Source organism: Melopsittacus undulatus, chromosome 3, assembly GCF_012275295.1.
Source record: "Melopsittacus undulatus isolate bMelUnd1 chromosome 3, bMelUnd1.mat.Z, whole genome shotgun sequence".
In the NCBI taxonomy this organism is placed as follows: Eukaryota; Metazoa; Chordata; class Aves; order Psittaciformes; family Psittaculidae; genus Melopsittacus; species Melopsittacus undulatus.
The window spans coordinates 93,043,150-93,058,871 of NC_047529.1; the positions used below are offsets into that span (position 1 = coordinate 93,043,150).

Sequence of the window (15,722 nt, forward strand, 5' to 3'; positions counted from 1 at the left end):
ATATTTGGATTACAGTCTATTATGGCCATGGTAGATTCATATAAAAATTGTAATAAATATGTAAGTCTGATGATGACTTTGTATGCAGCTTCTATTAAGTTTTCACCTCCCCAGAACTCCAGACAAAACTTCCCTAAAATTAGAGCACAATTTTTCTAGCTTCTTTTCTGTTAGAAATTAGCTTATCTGGGAAGTACAGCTATACCTTTCAATTAACAGCTCTAAATCATATTTAATGAGTAGGAAGCAAATCCCAAGATTGCTCTCAAGTATAAATTCTGTAGCAGCATGTTTTAAATTTCATTCCCAGATGCCTCATAAATTTGGCACATAATCAAGAAAAAATTATTAAAACCCACTTGTTCTACTAAACCACTAGACATTTTCCCCAATTTCTACAGCCTTTTCATTATGGATACAAAAAGAGACGCATTGTGCTACTAAATACTATCTTTATGGGACATAAGACAGTGTAAATAAATAAAATGTATGTATTCATTGTGACGCTGAAATAAGCAAATACATCTTGGAACTGGACTTGCATAGAATAGCTTGAAATTTTGTTGCATTTCTTAATATGAATTGATTTTTAAAACGTGATGCATCTGACAATATGATGCAAATATCCCTGAGTACAGTGATCTACAGTCAATACATTAGTATAATGGAAACACACTAGCTGTATACAGCTTAACTGCTTAAACCTGTCTATATCAACTGATAATAATCTATAACCTACTGGCTTTTAATTAAGGAAATATAACTTTTCTCCTTTATTCTTATTCATTTACTGAACTTGTATTTCAGGCTACAGAATCTTCAATGTATAATCTTATTGAATTGCTTTCTTCAAAGGAAGGGATTCTTTTAATTCATAAGAATGAATAAAAGCTTTGTTAGGATCCCTTGTGTTGTTAGGATTCCTTGTTAGTTCCATTGTGTTGAAAGTTTTAATAGAGAATTATACAAAGGGCCAAATGAATTTAAATGCTCGATACATGTCCTCATTAGCTAATTTCATTTTGACACATTAAAGAACAGAGATAAAATTCCAGAATTTTATATTATTATATAGAAATTAAACAAACATTGAAATGAGTAAACAATAAACCTGACTGTGGCATACAGTAGAAATATACTGATGCAGAAATCATGAATTCTTGACAACTGCAGAGAAAAGCAGTTAAGCATAAGTTGAATGCACTATAGTCAGCCCCACATGAAGGAGTGAAAGCTTGCAATTTGGACCAATTAGTAAAATCAATAAATGCTCTATTCAAGGATTTATTTCAAGATCACTCAAGTATTATCAAAATAGCAGTAGTTCCACTGTTGTTCTACAGTAGAATTAATCAAAACATACTAAGGAGTACAACTAATGGATAAAAATTTGAGTTTTTTCTCTTGTTTGGACAAGACAAATGAGGTTGAAAGACCATCAGACCAAGGAGAGACAGCTGATCAATTAGTTTGATCAAACTTTAATTACATTTGCATCATGGTAAAACTCGGCTAGTTTTCAAACTAAGAGATGGGAAGTCTCATTTAGCATGGAACTTAAGATCACTTAGAATTTCACAGATTTTCAGCATCTTTCAGGAAAAAAAAAAAAAAAAGAAGACCTACACTGTACCGGTTCCCTGCTTATACTTATTTGTCATCTCAAGCTACAGTACAAATCTTTTCCCTGAGTAATATCGGACACACAAAGAATTCCAGTGGCTGCTCAAACCAAGGACCTGCTTGGAACAGGCAAAAAAGAGATACAGAGACATTTTCAAGGAATACAATACTAGTAAATTAAACCATAAAATTAATCCATAGGACACAGAGCATCTTGAATCTTGACAGAGATTCTCACATTCTCGCATACTTGCTTGTTTAAGGATAGATCCACCACAAAGCTGGGCTTTTGGGTTATGATAACAGGATTTAATAATATTGTTTAAAAAAATTAAAAAATAGTGGTCTGTGTGTCAGAGAAACAGATAATGTGCAAAATGCAGGTGAAAAGGTTGTTAAAATTTCATTTTTGAGACAAGTTATATGAAAAAGCTGTACTAAAGAATATTGTACGACATTAAAGTTATATGCTTAATTCTTTTTGAAAGTTAATTTAATTTCTGACTACTCCTCATTTACAATAGGCTATTTTAGCTTTGTAGTTACTGGTTTTCAGAACCAGAAATTATTGTACAGAAATTAGATCCATTGTATTTATTCAAGTGATGCTTCAGTAGTATTAATTTTAATTAAGGCTGTATTAATGTGATTTTTGGGTATGTGAAAATTCTAGTGTTTGCAACACTGTTGCATAAAGAAACCTGTTAAATTCATCTGCTTTGTTGCCCCTATGCTGAATACTCAGAGTCATTATTGCATTCTCATTTTTTTCACCCCAAAATGCAGGCATTTGCTGGTTTATGGATTCCATACAGACAAATTTAGGTTATAGGCTTGAAAGAAGTGACAACAAGAAAGTCTGACCACACTTCTCTTGACATGTAGATGGCAAATATAGATTACTTTTAGAAATTTGATTATCTGCCTTTTGACTTATAGAAGATCCTTGACAGACTGCTTTGGATTAAAGCAGCAAATTTAATTCACACAGAAAGAAAAATCAATATAAAAAGGTTGTGCTTACTCAAAAAAAATCTTTATCCTTACTACTTCAGCTAATTTTCCTAGTTGTTACCAGAACTTGGTCATACAAGAAACTATAAAGTCACCTCATTTTTTCATGTCCTTCCACCACCTAAGTCAACTATTTCACAATTTCTGACCTCCTCAGAATCCTCAGTTTTAACTTGAGCACTCTCAGTCACACTTCTACAAGAAAGCTGGATTCCTTTTCCTCATCTGTCCCACCCTTACTCAAGCATCAGACTAAGTAACAATGCTAAGTAACGTGAGTACAAATTCTTCCATAAAAGTCTTATCTGGCAGGCTAGCTACAAGGTTTATAAATATCTGCCTGAAACAGATTAGATTATGGATCATAAAAATTATAACCATTTTCTGAAAATAAAACTCTGTACAAGGTTTTGTTCATTACCAGAAGTGCAATTATCTGAGGCTGACAATTGCTGCCAGGCTGCACTCCCTGCCTGCTTGGAGAGGTAACTGCCTTGTAAGGATATGCAGGTGCAAAAGAAGGCATGCAAATTGTATGCGGATAAATCATTAGAGAAGCTGGATGGCATGGTCTACATGCATTCCCAAGAGGTGTTTAAAAACTTTCTGAAAACAGTAGGATAAAGCAGACAGAAGTGTTCTCTGGCTAAAGAATTGACTGGTCCAGAAAAGTCCAGGATTTGTAGCAGACAAAGAGTGAAATGGAGGATTGTGCCACCTTAGCCAAGTTAAATTCAGTCTCTTGCTGAGTCTTTGAGGCTGATCTTGAAGGACAGGATGGAAAAGCCATTAAAAATAAAAGCAAAAAAAAAAAAAAAAGAAGAAGAAAACGAAGAACAAATAACCACAGGTATCTGCTGCATGACCCTGAGAACTGGTAATATTACTTACTGGTTCAGATGCTGACGGTCATATTCAGACCACATAAAATACAATTTAAAAATGCAGAGAAAGTGAGATTAACTGAGATAGAATCTCATTTTAAAAAACCCAAATACTAAATGGAGAGAGAAGCAAAAGGTGTGGGATGTGTGACAAGCTTTAAAATTTAAAGGTTACTGTCTTCACAGTTTGCTACTAGGAAACAATGGCATGAAACAACCAAATGCAGAAATTGCATATATTTCTGCATTGTACATCATCAGTGAATTATATGAAAACCACACTTGCCCTTAACGTTTTTGCTGTCGTTACCAAACATACACTCTGGATATTTTGCTTACTGTACTGAATCACACAAATACTGGTTTTGTTTTTCAGTCCTGCGGATCAGATTTAAAAAAGGTACAAATGGCAGAATGAAAGAACTTGATCACGCACTGCTCATGCTTATAGAATCATAGCTGATTTTATAATTCTATATAGAATCATCTAGGTTGGAAAAGACCTTTAAGATCAGCAAATCCAACCACTACCTCAGGACTGCCAAGACCACCACTAAACCATGTCACTGAGGGCCTCATCTACATGGGTTTTGAACACTTCCAGGGACAGTGATTCCACCACTTCCCTGGGAAGCCGGTTACAATGTCTGAGCACCCTCTCAGTGAAGAAATGTGTCCCATTATCCAATCTAAACCTCCCCTGGTGCATACTGTTTTAAATCTCAATATAACTGAACTAGAGCCAACTCCAGTTTTGGAGAGGGACACATCAGTGCAGCTTCCTAGCACATCTTAGAAAGCTGCTGCAGATTTCCTATCTTCTTTTTAAAAACAGCTGCACACAAGCCTGCTAAATATAACTGCAATACATTCTGACTGATAACAAAGGTCAGTGGCCCTGGAGAAAAAATAAGGTTTTTTCAGCTTTTCATAGTTAGGAAGTATACAGCTGCCTTCCAGGAGAAAAGGATATTTTCCTCATTATCTTCTGAATTAATCTGAATCTCAACAAGTACCGAACAGGCCTTTATTATGCATTTCATTCAAATTACATTAATGTGTAACCCAGGAAGAAAAGTGAATTGTTTGCAACTGCAAGACATCAGCTGTCCTTGCTAATTATCTAAGAGTTAATTTTACAGCAAGCCATAGCTAGTCTGCTCCTACTGTATTTAATGTGGATTTCAGAATGTTTCAGGGGATTTACTGTTTTAGTACCTGTTTGTCTCTTTTTAACAAGCGTAAGATTTGAAGGGGTTTTAAACAGACATAATAATTCAGGAAAGCTATGAGTTCTTTTACGAAGACTTTAATCAGGAACACGACATTTCTTTTCAAACAAGAGCAGCTTCTTCATTTCTTTTGCCTGGAAGGAACTGACTTCCCTAAATTAGCCCAATTTGTTACTGCTTTTTGACTAATGCCCTTATCCTCCCAACCAATTCTCATCCATTTCCATACTCAGTTATTGATACAAAGTTTCAAAATTGTGAAAATTACACACTTCCTAGGCAGATGGAAGGAAAAAGAAGGCTTATAAAACATGTTTACTCTGCCATCAAAAAGGGAAATGCATGAATGTATGTGAATGTATGTGGATAATCTCAGAGTTACTTTAGGCACTGGCTATACCTTAGAAATAATGGCATGGACTTTATCATAGGTCTGCTGCTCAGGATCTCAGGAATTTATACAGCTCTCCCTGACACACATTTCCATGGGTTTACTATGACTAGTCTGAATTAGGAAGATTAGAAGTTGCTCAGGAATGTCTCTGCAGGCTGCAGTACCTACAGCTGAAGCTGAGTCATGCTTTTTCTAGCTGCAAGCTCTTTCTGCATAAAGCAGAAACTGGAAATTACAGAGCTGACTAAGATTACACTTCACACTACACTAAAACAGATACCAAAGGAAAAAGAATTAAATGCATAGTGAAACTGCAATTAAAAATATTGGAATGGAAACTGATCAGTGAGTTAAAACTGTTCTCTTCCTCTCAAAAGCAACATTTCTGTGAGCTTTGGGTGGCTTGAAAAAAACATTAGAAACTGTAATTTCCTCTAGCATCACCTTCCTCTTTTCAGTTTGCTCCTCTCTTATTTTTTTTTCTTTTTAATAGAAGCTTCTAGCTTTTACTGTGACAGTAAATTCTTAACAATGTTGTCAAAACAAGTATTTCACTAACTAGTGAGAGGAACTGCTTAAGCAAAGTATGAACCTCTCCATTCTTCTATTTTTATCTCCTAAAGTCAAGGGCTACATTGCTGACTCTAAGCCAGTCTTTTGCCTCTGATATTTCCTAGCTATGCCTACAGCCAGATTAAAACATGTGGTCAGGCAGATATATCCACAGTTCAATGAAAGCTCTTAATCAGATTTGATTTCCTTTTGTCCTGTTCCCCTTTAATTCTCTTGTTATTGTCTGCCTATATCTTAATTTGAAACTTTAGCAATTCATCTTCTATTCCAAACCTGGAAACAGCATCTCATTCTCAGATTCAAAACCTTCAGATTCATTTCTGCAGGGAATATAAAAGCTGTCTGCAACTTTAAAGTTCCCAGTTCCATAGAAACTTTCTGGTTTTATTCTACATGTAGCATCCATCAACATCAGATGGCAAATTGTTTTCTGCCCTCCTTCCTTGTTTTATGCCACTGACTAGAAAACATTGTCCCAGCCTTCTTGCATCTAATGACTGAGGTTTTAATCTTTCACTTCAAATTACTTTATCTACCTGATATTCTAAATCCTGCATAAAAAAAACATTTCTACTACTGCTCTTTAAATTCCATGGTCACAAATACAAGCTGTTCATGTCCAAGCTTGTTATTTTTTGTTTGAAACTTTCTCACTGTATGCATCTCTTCTACAGGTATCATCACCTAATTTTACTTTCCCAGAACAGTTAGTTTTAGTTAAGTGTCCTTTCCCAATGTCACCATGGAAAATATAATCTGTATATGGTGTCACTGTTAACAATACTAAACTCTACACACAGAAAATGAAAACTTAATTCTAGGTAAGGGAAACAGACTTAATTCTGTAGTAAAGCAGAAAAGAGTGAGTACCGAGTTCTTGTGGAAGTCTTGTGACACTTGACATTCTTTCTCAGAGTTTAGCTCTCGAAGGCAGTTGATTATGTAAGACCCTTTCTTTTTTTAATATTTTGTTTCAGAGGGACTTTGACAAGGAACACAGGCAAATCTTGTTTAGACAGTGCATGACTCCCACAGCTCAAATCCAACATTATCTAACCTTTACATACATCAAAAGACAATTGAAAATATGACCAGAGTGAAGTTGAAAGGCTTGGCAAGCAAAAAAACAGGTTAAAAAAAAAGGCAGATGTTTTTAAAAGTATTTTTAGCTATGCTGATAATTTTGGTTGTGTGACTCACACCTTGGGAAATCTTTGAGATGGTAATAGTCAAAGGCAGATACCTTCTGATTGAAGAAATCAGACACAACAAATCTATTCACTGCAATCTCCAAATGGAGTGTACACACAGTTGCAGTCTTCAGTAGCAGAATGGTAAAAACGCCAGATGCTGCAAAAAGGAAGGCAAGCCCCAGCCCTCAGGCCTAAACTCAAAACTTGTTTCCAGGCTACCCCAATGCTTCACAGAGGCTGACATTTATCAGTGGCCCTGCTCACAGACAGAGCAGCCCCACCATCACTCACCACCGGACGATGCACATCCCAGAATGCTCGCTCCTGGCTGTCAAGGATCTTCCTCTCTATCTTGTCTCTCTTCTTGTCAACTCTGTCAATGTTACAGGAATATTTAAAAGAAACAGTGTTAAGGACAGTAATTTTAAAAGTAAGAAGTGTCCAATTGCTTTTCCCTCCCTTTCCCCCTCAAAAGGCATGCAAACCCAAAATTCTTCATCTTCAAAGGAACTTACTTGGCTTGTGCTTCAGCTTGCATAAAAATAAACTCCCATTTCCGAGCAAATGCTCGCTGTAGCCTGGCCAAACTCTCCTGAAAATACATCACAATTTTAGTTGGTTAGGTTGAAGGTTATTTACTATTTACTTTAGAGCTTTTAGCTCATCCTTCCCTCTTCCCCTTATTTCCTCTAAGGTGTAATTTAAGTCATGATATCTCTGCAAGTGCAACTGGACCTTACTTACGTAATACTAAGTCCTTGCTTGACACCAAATAGGATGGAATACTAGATCTATCTACTTTTGCATGCCCCGACTAGTTTAGTTTTGAAACTGGTGACAACGCTGAATGCAACCATCAGCATAACATGGGATTTCTGAAGCATTTTTATTTACTGGGTGCTGGTTGAGTAATTTTGTAATAATACAAAGAAACATTCTTGTTTTGAAAGTATCTAATAACAGCAGTAAAAAACACAGGACAAAATTCACAGGATGATTCCCATTGGTTGCCTATACAAATGGTTGTCCTGAACAACATTGGCTGCCTATCAATTTACTTCTAATACAAACATTAGAAGCTATCGATATTTTGGTAGTACAGGAATCTTCCAAGACCTCCATGGCTATCCCCATTTTTAAAAAGATGCAGACTCTAGTTTTCCACTACTGCACAAGAAATGAATGTATCCTGCAGCTTACTGTTAATAACAGGAGGAAGACTTGTGAAATCTTAGCAAAATTCTTTCCTTCAGTGATGCTGGAAGAGCCTCACTGTCTGTAACAATGCTTCTTCAATCTCCCCACAGCTTAAATGGTAGCAGTATGCAGTCCATTAGTATGGAGAAGGCTGAGGTTATCTTCCTCCAAAAAGATCCTAGTTGCCTTTGTGCACTGCTTTTACTGAGGCTAAGTGAAAAATTATCTCTAAATTTGCTAACAAAAAGTGTTGCTTCAACTGTATTTGTATACATTGCAAATGTACCTCTATGGCATATTTACTGAAAGTAAAGACCACAGACAGTGGAGACTTTTTCTAGAGATCTTGTCCATACCAGTAAAGGCTCTCATGGATTGCATACCGGTGGCGAATTTTCCAAGACACGTAAGTATACAATTATGGATACCCCACAGCGCAGTACACTGAAAAGCAAGCTTGTGCCAGAAGAAGCAATAAAGTGTGCCAGCAGGGTGCTGCGGCTGGAGTATTTAGCATGTTGAAAGGCATGGCTGACTATCCTGCTATCATGTCACAGCAGCACAGCTGGACAGCATTCAGCACAGAGCCAGGGCTGTTCGTGAATTTTATGTTGACATTTTCATGAAAAATTCAGGAACTTTTGGGGGGATAGAGATGGAACTCAAGATATCTCTCTCCTTAGCAAGTGCCATCCTCATCAGCTAATCAAAATCCCACATTTTCAGGTTTTCCTGGCCCAAGTTATCTCACCTGCCTGGGGCACAGCAAAAGTTTCAGGGAATGAGAGTACCTCTAATCTCACCCTCTTTGCCTCTCATCTAACTGACAAGACAAGGGTTCAAGCCCCATCATCACTTTAAAGAATGAGACTCATACTTCTACAACCAGTAAGTGCTTTTGAAAATGCTGCCAGGGATCCTTCATTCAGACCTTACACAGTGTAGAGTACAACTACTTTCAAACACCTGTGGCATATCTGGGTTCATGAAAAGTTATTTCTGATTTTGTCATGGTGACCTGGGCAGAGTAACATTAAAGATGAACCAAAATCTCAACTTTTGCCCACTTAGTCTTCTTTAGTCTCTCAAACAGCATCTATCACCCACATGCTGGCAAAAGCGGCAAAACCCCAAATAAATTTCACACATAATGCCTATAGCTCTTAACATTATTTCATATGCTCATTAGTCTTAGCAAAGAAATTCACTTTTCACCAGGTACTTACAGCTTCATAGTCTGCTAGCTCCAGCCTTGCTTTGTTTTGCATTGTCCGCTTGCAGAGGTAAACAGCTGGAATGGAATGAAAGAACACAGAATTTGCTACTATCTCATAGGCACAGCAGACCAGAAACCTAGAGGCTTCATCTCTAGTTTACTGCTAACGATTTTTGTTTTGATTTCTCCCTCTATTCTAAAAAGTATTGTAACTAAACTGATGGTTCAGATACAGAGATTCATTAAATAATGAATAAGTAATGAATCTGCTTTATGCAACAGACATCGTATACAAACTGTATGAGATACTTGGGATGAGCTTGTTTAATGGCTAGGGAACTGGCACATTAAAAAATGGTAAAAATATTTTTTTTAACTCTGTGCTTATAATTCACAATGTGTAAGAGTGATAAAGAGCTGCTGCTATACCAGTCAAATATTTTTTAAGAATGTTTATACCTGGTTTTACTTATTTTTACTTTATATTTGGAAATTACAGAATTTCAACTTAAGATTTTAGCTAAAAATTCATTCCAGACACAACTCAATTCTCATACAGATTAGTCTGTGACAACCAATATTTAAAAAAGAAAATAATGTGAGAATAAGAAATTAAAAAGTGTATCATGTATGAGATATAATGAGAAAAAATATTATTTCATTTATTTTCTGGATCCAAAATCTTTCAGGAGAGCTGTTCTGACTTCACCTCACTCAGAGAGAGCAAAATTTTAACTAATAAAATGGAATACTGACAGCTAAATACTGAAAGGATTCAGGAATAAAAATGAAATCTGAGACTACATAAACAGTACTGTGGTTTACATTATGTTGCTTGATCCTGAACTCTTTATGCACTCCATTACCCTTGAGTGAGGTACATTTCCAACAGACTCTCTTTAGCAACAAATACTTCACATCAACTCTATTCGTACAGCTTCCCCCACCAGTAAGACAATGAGTTCAGTGGAATTCCTTATGGTGTAATATTTACCCACTTCATTACTTCAGAGCACCTTCTGATGTGTCAAATGGAGGAATCTTTTGATCAGTGCAGGTAAGCAAACTTTAACTTATCCATGATGTCTACTGTCAGCAAAAAAGAGCCCATATTTACTGGTTGTGGTTAGGAATGTTCCTGACTACCAGCTTCTCGATACAGGTGCAAAGAGAAGTAACTTCACATAGGAACCTAAGTCTTCCAATCACTAGGAAGAAGGAGGTGCTCATCTTACTTATATATAGCTTTGACTTTTAAAGTAGTCAAAGCAATTATATTTTACAACTCCATGGAAACAAGTCACCTGCAAATACACGCAACCCCTCTCCAGTGGATGTTATTTCAGTGGAACTGATGACAAGCACTTCTAATAACTCCAGCTGCAGTTACAGGTGTCCTTGTAAAAGAAAATAATATTTTAATGACTTTTTTCTCTCTCATTTTGTGTGTGTTAGCTGGCCTATTTTCTTTCATACTTCTTCACTTTTCACTCCCATAAGAAGCCATGATGTTTCTCTATTCCCGGCATTCTTACATCCACTCTGGTTCCAAAGGAATTTCTGTGTCTAAAAAAAATCTACAAATACAGATACGAATCCATTCACACACCAAGTATAGCAGACAAGCAGTTTCTACAGCCTCAGTGTCCATGTATTGTAATATTAGTACACACTTATACTAATGCATCAGCATGCATGCTGAAATGTCACCAAAAGATGATGGGATGAATTCTGCACCCTTTGTACCTAGGTTGCATCCACAATCAGTACAGTGTTCAGGGAATACTGAGGAGAGGGATAGTCTTTGTCATTTTGCTCCTTCCACAGCAAAGAATTTTCCTCTCTTTTCCCTGAAAACAGGTTATTTAAATGAGCAAGTGAAAAAAGTCCCTAAACCCCTTGAAAACACTAGCACTAGAATACATATTTAACAGAAATACGTGGACAGTTCTGGGAATTGCAGAGGTCAAATTTTGTCTAGTACAACCAGTCTGATACTACCTGAAAACAAACAGAATAAACTCCCTGTTCTCTGAACTTAATTAAACCCTTGTCAATCCCATTCTCATGGTCTCTGTATAGGCACTGTTAGTTTAGCGCTTCCTTGAATTTACTGTGGCATTAGCATCTCCTGCTACCTCCAACAAAAAATGGGTTTTGGTGGTTGGGGGGTTTGGTTGTTTTTTTGTTTGGTTGGGGTTTTTTTAAACCCATCTGCCAGGACAGGTTTTAACAAAAAAGCATCTTCAGATCACAGAGTTCTCAACACTGGCAACCCAACTGGGTCACCAGGAGCCGGAGCGAGGAATTAGCTTGCAACACTATTAATCTAATACTTTGTTTAAGAAAACTTTTATCTTCACTGTGTGACTCTACTGCAGTGTTTTCCCTGCAGGGTTCTTTTAATGACTCTTTTTGCTCCAACTCTATAGGAAATAGTCCGTGTAAGAATGTGTGTTTTTCATAATGAGCATATTTTAGCCAAGACTCAAAAAGTCACAGAATCACAGAATCCCACGGGTTGGAAGGGACCTTGAAAGATCATCTAGTCCAACCCCCCTGCAAGAGCAGGGTAACCTAGAGTACATCACATATTCACCCCTCAGATCACTTTTTCTCTGAAATATCCAGATCCTCTCCCCTTCAGGAGACTAAAGGTTATAATAAATGTATCTTGGTTTCTTCATCTCAGAAATGTTTCCGTGTGCCAGTGTGGGTAAGGCAGAATCTACCCATGCAAGATTTAGTTATTTGGGAAACACAACATACCCACTAGTGTAGAAGAAAATAGTCCTGAAGGTCATTCCTACTCTTTGACTCAATCTACTGCCAATGCTATGTGCTAACTGTTACATCCTTATTATAGAAGCTCATGGTTGAAGATCTATTTAAGAGCTACTGGCAGCGGCTCAGGAATTGGAGTTCACCAGTTCACACTCTCGTTATCATTTTCTTTGGCTTGCTTGTAACAAAATTCATCAGCATGTGGGAAAGCAAGAATGTGAAAATCATTCTCATTTTCAGCCAGAACATTTGAAGGCACAAAGAAACGAAGTTTTATTCTTGCAACTTTTAAAGCAATAAGATCTGAAATACAGATACTTCCACCTTTTGCAAGTACTATCCATTTCCACACCAAAACATATGTGAAATAACTGTGTGTGTTCAGTAGCCTGACCTTCCGCACCTGGGGAGGATGTCAGTCGGTTTCCCTCTCCAAGAAGAGTAATGAGCCCTCAGGACATCAAGGAGCTCTAACTGCCCTGAGCAGCTCTTCCAGGGTCTCCACTGAGGCCCAGGATCTGTGCTTAAGCCCAGCTATTTCCCCTGGTTCCAGCTAGAGTTACATTGTAGATACCTGTCTAACCAGACCTGCAATTTATCAATACTGCCCTGGCTTCCTGATTTGACTTTGGACCTTCCTGAACACTTCAGACTTTGTTGGTGAGGATACTGCTCCTGCCTGCACTGCTGGCAGCCTTCATTCTTGCTCACCTTCCCTTGCAGAGCTGCCTGCTCTTGCCACCCCTTGACAAGGGTGCTGAAAAATGCTAAACATATGGTTGAATGATATGCAAGGAACAGGGTCTGATTAATAACCTCGATTTGCTAAATATGGACTGCCACATACACTCTTATTTTTAAAGCCAGTGTATTCTGATGGATTTTGCAATCAACATAATTGCCTCCACTAAAGTGAATTACATGCTAGATGCTATAGCTTGTACATTGGAAGTGGCTGATTATCATGAAAAAAAACAGATTTTCCAATCATTTCAAAGGCAATATTAATGTACTATATTTCATAATGAAAGATGGTCAGTGATGTTTATAAATGGGCATTTGAACCCAAAACCAGTACTAAAGCACACTTTGGTAGCTGTGCAGAAAATACAGACTATTCAGTCCTGAAAATTCACTGAGGCACTCACAAAACGGGGGCAATGTGAGAGCTTAAAGTGAGTTTGGAAAGCACTCTAGCAAGAGTTGCATGCACAGGGTGTCTGGGTTTTCCTTCTCCCAAGTTTTTAAAATGTTACACCCAAAATAAGCCATTTTCATGATTAGCTACCTTTGTTTCATATTCTTGACTGTTCACTTGTACTTGAAAGCTCCTAAGACATATCTGGAGATTTTTTTTTTTATATTTAAATAAGGTCATAATGATAATGAGAGGTTTAATTGTCTAATCAAGAAACTGGACTGAGTACACATTGTATTACACACACTTACTGAAAAAGAAACCCAACAAAACAAACACCCCAAAAACAAACAAAAACCAAAGAAACAAAACAGTTTTCACCCAGAGTTAAAGTGGGGAATTTAAGTTTGTCGCTAGACAGGGTCTAAACCTTTCCTCTTACCACAGCGGGAAAAAGCCTCATCTAAATTCAATGGAAGTACAACTGGGCCTCTGAAGACCATGGATAACGCCGCCTACACATCCATCACCACGTACACAAACTTAAACTCCTTACATAACTGTCCCAATGCCAGTGGTGTTACAGCTTGATTCAGCCCCAGATGGTGGGTGTAACTTTCACTGAACAGTCATTATCTCCACCGAGGCCAGATTAAATTTATACTCTCTGTGAGTCAAAATTCTGCTTTCAGAGTCAGTGTGTACATGCCTAGTCACTATATAAAGAGCAAAGAAAACAGCAAGTACTGCAAGGTTTGCGGGTTTCAAAGTGGGCAAACAGAAGTTCTCCCTTCATATGCAAGTGCCTGCATCAGTTGGAGAATTATAGGTCATGACTGTGGAACAGAATAAATGAAATCAACTACCTAATTTAAATGTTGGGATTCCTAGGGCTATTTATACCCTCTTTAGGTCACTTCTGCTTTTACCCAATTAAAAAAAAATAAAAAATTTTGCTCTTCACAATAGCCATTGAGTTTCACTTAATCTTAAACAAAAAAAGATAACTTTTAGGTGGACAAATGGGTAATCATCAGCCTCATGCACTTATAAAAGAACTGCACTCTGTTAAATGAGAATAACATTAAGTTAGAAGTTAGACCATGATAGCTGATGTGCACTAAATTGGCAAATGGCCAAAAGCAAAATTTCTGAAACACTCCTCCCTTTCTTGACTGTCTATTCTTTGATGACACTATTTCTATAAGATCTAAGGAATGCAATTTGATTTAGATGGGTAGAGGGATTTCTTACATAAACGAAGGACAAGAAAGAAACCAAATTTCAAACTACCAGAAAGCTCAAGATTTAGAAAAAAGGCAAATGAATTTTCAACACTCAAAAGTCCCCAGATGACGCTGGCCTCAGAAAGTCCTGCAGGGTGACAAAAAGAGATGTGGAAGAGAGGTCACCCAAGCTACATAAACTCTAGAATCAGATAAATAATGTCCTGTTGTCAAATCTAATTTAAAATCACATCCATTGAATTATTTCATACTTCTTGTTGTTATCGTTATGGTTTTAATTTGCATTCAAGATTTTAACACCCTGCTCTGGCATCGAAAAAAAGATTTCTACCTCCTCTTCAGACTCTCAGATTTAAGGGAGACTCAAATGCACTTGCTAAAAAGCTTCTAAGAGGAGGCGTAACAAATCCAAATACACCGACTTTGCACAGAAACCACTTAGGAGATGTACAACCCAAGGCAAAGCTGAGGATGTGAAAAGATAGAGTATTTTCTTCTAAAGTGTAGAAAACTACCTACAGGGATGGCATCAGAAGGTGGCCATTACTTGACAAAGCAGGCAATTGCTTAATGCCCACAAAGGGCTATCAGTGGCAAGACAGCACATGACTACAGAAAAAAGCATTTGTTGTTATTGTTCCTTTCATGGCCTGAAAGGTCTAATTTCCATATTGATAATGAAACAGACAAACCTATTTAGTTTACTCAACAAGATAATTTGAAAGCAATTCTGAAATTGACGAGTTATGTTTCCAAATCTCAGAATTTATTAATAAAAATTTTTATCCCTATTTATAGGGGACCCAGATGCAGATTATCAATGCTTTTAAATTAATGATTTTAAAATAATGCTGAAGAAAATATGTACATGTGTCAGTTATCTTTTCATATGTGTGCATACAAATGCATTGGCCAAACACATTTTCCATGCATCACATACTATGGATATAAGTTAAACATTCATGGAAAGAAAATTCAGGTAAGTACAAAACTGAAGCGGCGACCTGCGTTGAGTGCATTTTCAGGAAATGCCTTCTGCTTACAGAGCCCTTGCCACTGTGGTTTGTCAACGTCAGACTTAGTAAGGATCAGAAAAAAAAAATCGGGACATGCTTGTTGAAGTGAGACTTTCTTTCCATCGTTTATATGACAGAGATCGCTCCTAATGAGTGAGCTATGTAGCTCTGCAGAGAAATATAATGTGCTATGCATTCAGAGTGGAAAAAA

General features: G+C 37.1%; 1 protein-coding gene across 4 annotated transcripts in view; it reads right to left on the minus strand.

The window, feature by feature from the left end:
• RGS7 (regulator of G protein signaling 7) overlaps window positions 1-15,722 on the minus strand; it is a 246,072-nt gene that overhangs the window by 49,918 nt on the left and 180,432 nt on the right. For all 4 annotated transcript variants that reach the window (XM_005146007.4, XM_031046228.1, XM_031046229.2 and 1 more), the window contains 3 exons: window positions 9,337-9,401; window positions 7,429-7,505; window positions 7,205-7,286 (listed from right to left, as the gene is read on the minus strand). In XM_005146007.4, coding sequence (XP_005146064.1) covers window positions 7,205-7,286; window positions 7,429-7,505; window positions 9,337-9,401 — 224 coding nt within the window. The remainder of the gene's footprint in view (window positions 1-7,204; window positions 7,287-7,428; window positions 7,506-9,336; window positions 9,402-15,722) is intronic.